The sequence below is a fragment of the Pseudopodoces humilis genome, chromosome 5 (genome assembly GCF_049639895.1).
Source record: "Pseudopodoces humilis isolate 2021_Gansu_Grassland_sample_001 chromosome 5, ASM4963989v1, whole genome shotgun sequence".
In the NCBI taxonomy this organism is placed as follows: Eukaryota; Metazoa; Chordata; class Aves; order Passeriformes; family Paridae; genus Pseudopodoces; species Pseudopodoces humilis.
In genome coordinates, this window is record NC_142204.1 from 58,385,221 (window position 1) to 58,397,386 (window position 12,166).

At 35.8% G+C, this 12,166-nt stretch overlaps 1 protein-coding gene across 1 annotated transcript in view; it reads right to left on the minus strand.

Moving 5' to 3' along the window:
* CPNE8 (copine 8) overlaps window positions 1-12,166 on the minus strand; it is a 72,405-nt gene that overhangs the window by 29,791 nt on the left and 30,448 nt on the right. The window contains exons 7-10 of the mRNA XM_005519194.3: window positions 9,559-9,622; window positions 7,080-7,183; window positions 5,204-5,308; window positions 2,115-2,156 (exon numbers count right to left, since the gene is read on the minus strand). Coding sequence (XP_005519251.1) covers window positions 2,115-2,156; window positions 5,204-5,308; window positions 7,080-7,183; window positions 9,559-9,622 — 315 coding nt within the window. The remainder of the gene's footprint in view (window positions 1-2,114; window positions 2,157-5,203; window positions 5,309-7,079; window positions 7,184-9,558; window positions 9,623-12,166) is intronic.

The window sequence follows — 12,166 nt, forward strand, 5'->3', positions numbered from 1 at the left end:
GTGGTGAGGTGTCTAGCTGGTGTAACAACAGCTTATAAAAACTGTCCATCACAAATGGAAATTAATATAAACTGAGGAACAGGTGAGTTGTATAAAAAATCATTAAACTCTTGAATGGGATTCATTTCAGATATACTTGGCAATCTCAAAGTTGAATTAGGCACTTAGGTTTTGCTATCATCACTCTGTAAGTTAATAGGCACCACCAACTGGCACTTTATTCCAGGTAGGATGGATTCAATCAGACCATTCTCCCCTGTAAGCCACTGAAGTAGCTTAAATGATTAGTTCAATCTACTTGTCTGATTTTTGCATTGTCTACAGTCACATGAGATGAGTGCTGTCTCATCTTTCAGAGAAATTTTGCATATAAGATGTCAGTGCTCGGTATGCTCTATACTCAGAGAGAAATCAAAAAGAAAAAAAAAATACCATTAGAATAAAAAGGAAAAACGTAAATGGTCCTCCACTTTTTGTTTTTTAGATATTAATTTTATAGATATTTAGATTGTGATGTCAGCAGACGCAGATAGTATTTGAAACTATTTGGGACTGGAGAGGCTAATTGCCTAAAATCTACAGCATGTTCAAGATTTCACTCAGACTTGCAGTTACTTAGTGATATTTGTCAGATTTCTTCCTTTTCTTTCTACTCTTACAGACATTGGATAAAGTGATAGCATGAGGGGTTTGATACCTTGATAAAAGATAATTCTTATTTTTTATCAACTTGGCAATATGATTTAACTGTTCACTGCTAGCTTATTTTCAAAAAATGTGGTTTATACACAAATACATAAAATTTTTAAGGATTTGCAAAATCTCATTGAGGAAAGAATGTTAATAGAAATTCTAACTGGGATGCAATGATTTTTTGCTACTATGGCTTTTAAAATTTAAATACACTTATTTTAATTGCTAGAATGTGTTATTTTGTCTCTCCAGGGAATATCTGATCAAGCAGGATGAATTTACACTGGCAGGTATTCATAGAGGGTAAATGTGAGATAAGAATGCTCAATAATCAACAGGCTTCATGATGGAAAACCAGAAAGATGAAATTACAATCCGAGAAAGCTAAATAGGCTTTTGGGTCTTGTCAGCAAGGAAATGAACACTAGCACAAGATAAATTTGCCTATTATGATTACAAGACATGTTGCCACAGAAGCACAATATCATTATCTATAATACTAGAAGCAAATTGCATTTGTAGTATTAAAGACATTACTGTGGAATAAATAATATGCTTTTAAAAATCAAAATTCAAGTGAATTTTTATATATTTTAAAATCTAAATTAAGATTAATAGTAAATAATTAAGACAAACCAGCTTAAAGTTAAATGGAAATAAACATATTACTGTATTACATTTCAGTTTTAGTACCAAGACTTATGAATACAGTTTCTAATCAAAGTATTAAGATATAAGCTCAAACATTTTTAAAAGAACAAGACGTACTAGTCCCTGTGTTAAAACATAATACTACCTTGTCAAAATAAAGGCAATTTGAAAGGTTCATTTCTTCAAAGAAAAATGTAGAGCCAGTACACTGGGGTTTACAGCTATTAAGAAAAACAGATATCCCTCCTGAATTTAGCAACAGAAATCCCACGTATATTCCAGTGTCTTCTTTCAAGGGGAGTGAAAGAAAACTCAGGTCTTCCAACTCCAGAGTTCACAATAATGTTTTGATGAAAACAGACACAGAAATGAACATTAAGACCCAATCTGAAATTAAGGTAATTAATAGGTGGCTTCTACATTGCAATATTTAGGTCACTATGAGCAGCCATTGCAGGGACATGCATTTTATCATGTTTCAGGGATGAATATATACACACAGCAGGTTTGAAATAGCCTAATTCATCAGTATTCACCACAACTGCAAAACCACAGAGCTGTATCACAGCAGAATTTTTCTCTAGTACCTGTACCTCTAAGTACTGACAAATAACTAACTTTCTCTAATATTATGCTAATAATATTTCTAATATTTCTCATTATTATGCTGGACACTAAAAACATTTATAAAATGTATATATACATTTATAAAGTGTATAAACATGCAGGATAAGGGATAACCCTTAAGTTAAACAGAAATATTGTCTTACCTTCCATCTCTATCCCAGTCATACACTTCTACTTTAATTGTCCTAAAATGAAAAAAACCAAAACAATACAACCCTATTAAAATGTGAAGTATGTACCCGGATTGCTTTTAAGATTAACAGCATATGGGTGCATCAGTTGTGCCAAATCCTGAAAGCAGAATTTTTCAGTCATTTCTCATGGGGCAGTGAATAGCCTGTCAGATAACACAACACATCTTCATAAATCAATAGCTAAATACAGTGGAAACTAAGGAAACAATAAAACACATTGGAAGTTTAACCAATACATTTTTACTTGCTGATGCTCTGAATTTTCTGTGGTTTTTTGAATAAAATGATTCTTTAAACCTTAAAGTATTATCAAAGTTTTTAAGAACTGTTTCCTTATGAGTAAAGTGAACCCTTGAGGGCAGCTCTAAACTTGCTTCAGGGATGACTGCGAAACAGATAAAAAGGAAAAAGCAGACATTTCCAGAATAAAGATCAATCATATTCCTTAAACCTCAAGACTGGATTTCTTAAAATGCAAATACTACAGAGCACATTACCATCAACATCCTTGATGAAACAGGAAAGATATAAGAGGTTAGAGATAGTATGTAAGCTTATTCATCTCCTTTTACTACAGAAAGTATATATATGTAAGCAAATTCAACTGTCGCTAACAGGAATCCTATTTGGCCTAAAATGAACTGAACACAGGACAGAAAAATAACACATCCAGACCTCCTGTATTTTAAGCAACAGGTTAGCCTACTTTTATTCTTCAGAACAGTTTCATGTGAAGTCATCAGGGCTGTCTTATTAAGAGAGGGGACAAGAATCTAAGCAACTGCATTATAATTTGCTTCCCTGCAAGCTGATCCTCATTCTTCCAATCACATACAGTCAAATATATATTGATTAATTTTCTTTACTAAGAAGGGACTCTTCTGGGATAAAGCTGAGCAACAGCTGATATTATATACAATATAATATCAAGTAATTCACACCTGGATTATTAATTTTTTATGATATTCCAAAATAGGTAAAGGAGTTGCTTTGTCTGGATGGACCTCTTTTCAACTCAAATTTAAAGACTCCTAACCACACCATTTGTTATATTTTATAGCTCTTGCATAATTCAGGTTGGATTTAAGTAACCTTACAATGAAAACTGATTAAAATGGAAGTTGTTCTGCCAAACAAAATGAAAAAGAACCCCAAACCTCTTTTATCCCACCAAGTATTTCAACCTTCAAAGGAAACTAATTTCACATTCAGATGAATTCAGCAAAAAAAAGGCGCTATCACATTTTTTCCCCTAGACAATCATTATTTTACTGATGTTTGAAAACCTGTTGTAACAGACAGAACACACTACTAAGTTAAGATTTACATGAGGTTTAGTGGGATTTAAGTTTTGAATTGTCTTACAAATCTGTGTTCAAATAGCAAAATCATCTCAGTGAGAAAACTTGGATTATTAAAATAAATAATTAAGAATATCAAGATAAATTCCTGAGAAGGATCTTCAGACAGGTAACTGCAGTAAGAGCAATTCATCCTTGAATAAAGCTCCTCTCTACTGAAATTTATTTCATATTAAAGGATTAATTACAGATCTTGACTTTTATCTATTTTGCATGACATGCAAGATATTAAAAGACCTTTCCAATCTTCACATACTGAAACTTAACCTTTACCTTAAAGGACACAGTTTAGATGATAGGTTTCCTATTTTAGTATTAAAAAAAAAAACACCTTTCATTTAAAATAATCAAGGTTAGACATGGGTATCCATGTTTTAAATGAAAAGGTGGACAGAGTTCATTCAGAAGCATGCATTAGCTGAAGATTTAGTCTCCACAACACTAGAATAAACATTTACTGTGACATGTTTCTACTAATGACATTATTCCCACCTTTCACATCTATCACAGAATCCAGAGCACCAAAATTTTATCTGTGAAACTATCACTATCTTAAAGAGACTTTTGGGGACTCTGTTTTTATGCATTATCACGAGGATGTTAGCAAGTTAATCCTAACCTGTAGAAAGAAGGGTTTTCTAATTAAAAAACCTCAAACCTCCGAAGTTTTTCTGGACTATCAGCAGGTTAATTTAAATAACCGCTAATGACTACTTCTTAATTTGAAACATGATTGTTGCATGCAAGGACTATGAAGTTTCATGGAACCTTTATTCACTGGACACATTATGTTGAAAGCAGATCAACAGCAGATACACAGTAATAATTTGAGGAGTGCTGTTGCACTTTTAAGTTCCCTTAATTTGGAATGCTGGAGTTATTTCAATATACCCACACATCTTTTCTAATTATTATGAAAACGATTTTTTAAAAATATGATAAACAGTGTAGAGTCCAGAGACTAGCTTAATGAATACTATTTTGCTTATGCATTATGCACATTAACCCAATTACAAGTAAAAAATTCTGTCTGAATATGCTCATTACAAAATTGATTCATTTTTACTGCATCTAAGTGAAAGAGCAACCAACATGGCCATTTTTAAGAAGTCCAAAAATACCTATTTCCACTGAACTAATTTGTTTGTTATTAGTGGTAAAATGTTGATTAAAAGTACGATAGTATTACCACCTAAAGATAGATCCTTTTGCATGGAACCACTGAAAACTTCAGATCTGAAGATGACTACCTTCTGTGTTTCTCTTCTACTGATTTATGTATTTAAAGGCTTTCCATTATCAGCATCCTCTGACATTACATTGTCACCCAAGGAAAACACATGATCATTGTTTTTCATTGAAACACTAAAAAATACTTGTGTACACTTGTCACAGAGACCATGCTTTAAATTAGTCTTTTCTTTTTAATTCACACCATAGAGAGCAAAGAATTTTTTCCAGAAAACACCACTAGCATCTCCTACAGATTTAGCATATTTGCTTTATTTTTCTAAATTCTCTAATGAGATGAACTGTTTTAAGCAGCTATTATCCTTTCAAAATGTTGATTAGATAACACCAGGGCCTGGACTGCATAGAAAAAGTTACATACAAAAGAACACACGAGTTAGGGAGTAAAAAATTGTATATGCTAAAAAAGTTTTAGCCACAGCTTACCGGTCATAGTCTCCATTACACAGTGCTCTGACAGAAATCTTGAATGCCTGCCACACTGGATTTAATGTATTTTTTACAACTTCTGTTTTGTGGCAGATTGTAAAACTGTAATTAAAACAAAAAATAAAGATGCATTTTGTATTTATTTACTTTTTCTTTTGTGTCATTGAAGATGGAATTAAAAGAGCTGTAATCATTCATACCTACAATGTCCATATAAAATATAAGGTAAGAAAAAAAGAAATATGGTGAAAACGGAAGGAAGGAAAGACTGAAGGGATCCACTGGAGAGATAGTATAGACTAGAGCGCTAAACAACTATCTAAATGTTTTTACCCAAAACTTCAACAGCCACTTAACCATTCGGTGAGTATTTCCATCCCACTTGTTAAAACAGACCTTGTACATACAGGAATTAGTCACAGATCCAGAAAGAAAATGATCTTGTGAGGATCTAACTCTTGCTTAGATATTAAGAAACTGATCCAAGGGAATGGTGACTTTCACATTCTTATTCCCCACTCTGTCCATGATTTTTTAACCAGAGCTGTCTTAGGTAAAACATATATGCCTCTGTGAGATTCCATTATCACCATCACTCATGAGCTGTATTAGCACATTCTGCTTTCTCTAAATGATGCAAAATTAAAATACCTCTTTTGAACCCCCATCTTGGGGACTGAATCGTTCAAAAGAAAACAAGAGACAAGGTCACTGGTGAAATTACTACTGAAATTCCTCATGCAGTTGCAACTAAAGCTATCCTTTGAGGGAATGTCCTCCTTGTGCCCCAAATGCCTACACTTTTATCCTGGCTGTGATTCATAAGACATGACCAAAGCCAAAAAAAATTAAAAAAGGAAGCATGAAGCATCCTTTTGCTACAGGTGCAGAAGTACTGCCCCAACATCTTGTTGGATTCAGGAGACCCCATAAAGCATCAGTGGCTCAACACTCACCCCTTAGAAGGAAGAGGGCAAGAGAGGCTGCATGTACCAGCACTCCCAGTAATACCCACAGAAAGTCCACCAGTGACCTTAATGCCACTCACAAAGGAGCTGTAACTCCTCTAGGCTTGCAGTTTTACACAGGCAGTGTTTACTCAGGAAACTGTCCCTGTAATCTTCCTCCAAGAGAAAAAGAGCAGGTAACAGACACACACCCATACACAGATTTATGTCACCAGTTCCAGTTAAGCTACAGAAAAAAAGTAGTATCATACATGTAGCCTTAGGTTTGATGTATGTTAGATGTGAGGACTTTCAGTTTCCAAGAAATCTTAACCTGCCAGTAGAGCCCCACAAAGGCAGAGTGTTGGGTTGACCACGGCACATCAAGGCTTAGCAGTGGAACAGAAGAGATTAGTCTACTTTAACAAATTAAAGCATGAATATAGCAAACAGCCGTTCGTAAAAATTATAAATTCTATTTTGGGGATTTTTAAATTCAATTTCCTAGAACTCTGTCAAAAAGATAAAAGATATTTCCTAATTAAAATTTGCAGTATACAATGTTTGTATCTAACACAATTTCTAAGCAAGAACCTATTTTGCAGCTCCAATTTCCTTTGATAATTCAATTTAATTGGATACTATATCTTATAAAAAGTAGCACTGTTTAGCTATTTTATTACAATTAATTGTCATAGTGCTCTACATTTATGAGACGTGTACCTCTTAGAACCCTAAAGTGCAGTATTTGATCAATTTGTTTCAAGTTTTATTCCTGTACTGCACAACATGACAAACTGAAACCCAACAAACACTATAAAAGAAACACAGCTTAATCTGAAAAGTGTAAAAAAAAAAATAAAAACTATATTATCTGTAAATAATTGACTAATGATTAGCAGCAAAAATACTCAACAGGTACCTACCTGCCATCTTCATTGCTTCGATGAAATACAAGGAAAGGATCAGATTTCCCAAAGAAGTCTTTCTTGTCTAGCTTGTTTGCACAAAATTGCATTAGAACTGAATCCTGAAATCGGTAATAAAGAAAAATTACATACAGCAAGCAGTCTATGACACTAAAAAAAACCAAATTCATTGAACTATGCAAACAGAAAACAAAATAAACTGGAGTGTCTGTCTTCTGAATGCCCTCTACATATTCACATTTGTGCAATGTCTTCATAGTGCAGTTTGAATGGCTGGAACCAAGAATTCCTTTGTAGGGACACCAGAAAAAGAACAATTTTCTACGCTAAAATGGCTCAGGATTTTTCAAGGATTTCCTGACATCCAAAACTGTATTCTGAAAGAAGTAGATGCACTGACAAGGAAATTATATTAGAATTAATTTTAAAAACTCAAGTCAGACATGACTCAGTGTCATTCCTTCAGTGACTTAGACCTATTGTTGTTTGCTCCTATTGCCTGTCCAGCAAATGGCTGCTGGCTCTTAAGAATCTGGAACTTTCAATAAAATGAGCCTGAATGGTTCATCCAATCGGACAACAAATAAGGAGAAAAGTTTCTTTGCTGTGATCAGGCAAACTGAAAGTCACAGAGGTCACATTTTGGGCAAAGTCAAGAATGAGAAAAGGATTATAAATGCAAAGATAAACCTGCAGACTCACCAGCTAACTGAGGCAGGGCCTGCTGGAAGACTGTTCCATACATGGACCTGGAAATGCAATAGCAACTAGAGGAGGATGAAAATGTTGACTCACCACTGAGTGGGGCAGGGGACCAGGTGACAAAGGACATTGAAGGTCCATGTTTCTCATAGCTTTCTATGTCTTGGTCTTACTGCTAAGATTTGCCTTCAAGACTCTTGGGAACCTGAGACCCAGACCTGAGAAAGTCTGGAACAAGGATAACTTGCACTTGGTAGAGGAGGACCAGGAAAGGTAGCATTTAAAACAGAACAGACATACAGAAGTCCATGGGACTTGGTAGGATGCACCCGAGAGTGCTGATGGAGTTGGCTAATATCACTGTGGAGCCACTTTCAGCTATCTCTATAAAGTTATGATATTCAGGGAAAACTCACATCTTTGAGAAAGGGCAAGAGGATCCAAGCCAGTTTTATCCCAAACCCTTAGATGATAGAGCAAATAATCCTGGAAAACATATGCAAGGACATGAAAAAGAAGAAGGTGGCTAAGACATCAGCAAGGATTTACAAAGGGGAAATTGATGCCTGATCCACTGGAAGCCTTTCCTCACAGAATGAGAAGCTGAGTGGATGAGAGGAGCCTAGTGGATGCTGTTTATTCTTAATCTTAGCATGGCCTTAGACACCGTCTCCCATAAACCCTTGTTCACAAACTAATGAATTATAGACTAGACAAATGGACAGCGAGGGACACTGAAAAATGGCTGAACTGCTGGGCTTCAAAGGGTCATATTGAGTGACACAAAATCCACCTGGGACCAGCCACTAGCAGTGTATCCAAAGCATCAAAAGTGGGCCAAGAATGTTGAGCATCTTCATCAATGAGCTGGGTGACGGACAGAGTAGACCCTCTGCAAGTTTGCAAACAATACAAAACTAGAACTAGCAGTTTATACAACAGAAGGTTGTGCTGCCATTCAGAGATATCTGATACAAGCTGGAAAAACTAGCCAATATGAACCTCATGGGGTTCAACAGAGTGAAAGGATATGTACTGTACTTGGAAGGGAATAACCCTATGCACCAGTACAGGCTGCAGACCAAACAGCTGGAAAGCAGATTGGCAGAAGAGGACTGAAGGGGCTTGGTGAACACCAAGTTGTTCAATGTGCCTTTGGCAGGAAAGGCCAACAGCCTGCTGGGCTACATTAGGAAGAGTGCTAGCAGAAAGTTGAAGGAAGTGACCCTGCTCTGGTGAAGGCTGCTCCTGAAGTACTGCTCATTCCTGGAGCACTGTTCTAGGCTCCCCAAGGAAGACACAAACATGCTGAAGCAATTCCACAAAAAGCATCGCTAAAATGATTAAGGGATTGGACCATCTCTCATCTGAGGAGAGGCAGAGAAAGCTGAAATTATTTAGCCTGGGGAACAGAAGGTTTATCAATTTGTGTAAGTATATGACACATAAACAGCCTATGGTTAGTGGCATCCAGTGGAAGCAAAGGTGGCAATATGTATATACCTGAAATATGAGAAATTCCACTTAAATATAAGGAAAATTTTTACTCTAAGTGTGCTGAAAAGTAACCCTGTAACAGAGTAATTGTGTAGATTGCTTGGACTCCCAAAACCCAACTGCAAAGAGCCCTCAGTAACCTTCCCTAAGAAAGCCAGGAGTATTGGACTAGACAATCTTCCAAGGTTTTTTCCAATCTCAGCAACTCAGTGATTCCTAAATAATGAGTTTTGGAATAAATTTCATTTTATTTATGAAAAGCAATGAGCACACTTACTCTGCAACATCCTAGTTCCTCTGCTGTTACTATGACAGTTCCACACTTCTTCCCAGGAATTCCGCTGCAAGAAAACACAACCACATCACCTTAATTCCTTAATATAATGTATGAAAGTTACAAATGACACAGAGAGCACATGGTAAGTTTTCAAGTCACAAAGCTGATGGAATGTAATTCAGTTTCCCTTTTCTGCCACTTGATCTGTGTAAAAAAGTTGATTTACCTTAAGTAAATTGGTAATGAGTTGCATATTTATTCTAACTAGAAAGAAACACATCAGTTTTAATATTAAAGAAAACAGCATTAAAAGTTTAAATAGGTTGAAATAGTAACAGAATTCTACTGTCCAGCCTCCCATTGATGTATCCTTTAGAGATGACTCTACGATTGATTTGTGAAAAACATCCTATTTCAAGCTTTACTTAAACAAAATATCTAAAATATAGTTAAAAGTAAACACCAGCATTATTTTACAGCATTTATTCTGAAATGTCTACTGAAGAAGACACATAATTATCTCACCATCATATCTGATACAGGAGTTGCAAAATAAATTACTATTCACCCAAGCAGCGATTTAAAATATATGCTGCACACCAGAAAGCCCAAAACAGTTCCTCAGCATAAAAAACAGCAGAGAAACAGAAAACCCACACATAATCTGATAGCATTCAGTGCCAGCAGCCTTTTGGAGGGGAAAACATTCAACACAGAAGGCCATGGGCCTTATAAAAGGAGGACAATATTAACATGATGGTTGATAAAGAGGTGAAATACTTCTTCAAGATTAGCACAAAATTTCTTTACAGAACAAAAAGTTCTCATTATTCAGGAACTAAAAACTCTACCAAGTGACTTGTGCAGCTTTTGATACTATTAGGTACAAACTTTGTATGCTTAAATATATATGCATGAAAATAGTACTGGACCATTTGCAGACACCAAAGGGTTTGTTCTCTCATAAATTCCCTTACAAATCATTCATTAAGAAAAAAATCCTTAAATGTAAAGTAAGCACTGTGACAAAAACTTCAGTGGTCACAGATCAGGCAAATGGAACAAACTTTAACTAGTAATTAGGCCCTGTAAGAAAATAATAAAATAATTTCAAACTGGTTGAAATTTCAAGTACAAAAAAAAAATCATTACTTAGTGATTCATCATTACAGACCAGTCTATCCAATTGCCAGAGAAATATTGACTAATACTATGTTGAAGACAAGCATGTAAGAGTTCCACCTGTTTAAATCCAGAATGCAGTGCCACTGCCCATCTTCCATAGCTCTAAGGGATAGCTGGTAGTGAGCAACCCTGCAACTGGCTCTATTGCACTGAAATTACAACAGAAAATTTATGTTCAGACTAGTTTCTCGGGTTTCTCTGGAAAGAGTTACAGATCATGGTTTTTGGGGTACTAATTATTGATAGATAGATAGATAGATAGATGATAGATAGATAGATATTAGCTGTAATCTGTATAGCATAACTGCAGTCAACTCCACCATTCAGAGCTAGTTATCTGAAATGCAGATATAGAAAATGTGCCAGTCTAAGTGTGAACAGGGTGCAAATTGAATAAAGGGAAACAAAGTAGGAAAATCTACATTTCAGTGGGTCCTACTGGACTTGAGAGTCCAGAACCTGTAATTTTCTCTACAATGATCACCTCTTTTTGCACAGTATTTGAAGGAGCAGGTAATTTCACTGTTAGAGGAACAGAAGAGACAACCATTATCAAATGAAAGGTCTTCAACAATACCTGCATGTCTAGATAAGATACAGTCCTAAGAAGTAACTATTGTCTCCTTAGAACAAATTATTCCACAACTGACACACCACATCTGCTGCACCAAGAGAAGTTTAAAAGGACACTCTGAAGAGTACTTGTGCTTTAACAAGGACTGAAAGGAGTCTGTGTAAAAGATGACAATTTATGTGGAAATTCAAATCTGAGAGGTGAAAAAGAGCGTCCAATTTTGCAAGCTGGAATTGCAATGAGGCAGTGGATGGAACATTTTTCAGGTCATTCAAAATTTTACAGTCTTATCCCAGAATTTGCAGAGTCTAGCCCTCTGATAGTCACATCCACAGATAAAAGGACAGGACAAATATGTGTAGGAAGTCAGTTCAGGTGTTCTTCTATCAGTTATGTTCACAGCAAGATGACAGGAGAAAGAACTTTACATAAGAGGCCAGCTGGCTCCAGTACAGCCTCATCAGCAGGCAACATTCAGATGTGAATAACTAGCATAGAACACTCATTAAGCTTTGCAATAGCCCTATCTCCTAATCAAAGGGAATTCCTACAGAAATGCACTTAGCAGATCCTGAAAAAAGCCACTGCTCAGTTATAAATGTGGCTAGCATCTTCTCTCTATGAAAACAGAACATGCAAAGATCTAACTCTGGATAATGTCTGAGCAGGTGACATTTTCGTGAGAGAAAAATGAAACCACACCATTTCTGGAAGTAGATGTATCTGCACATTATCCTTTCATGTCAATACAGCTGGAACATGCGAGGCCAGTCAGAGTAAATCTTACACAGACAGCCTGTTTTTAGAAGGCATTTAATGAATCTAGTAACCCAACAGGTAAAGAGAACA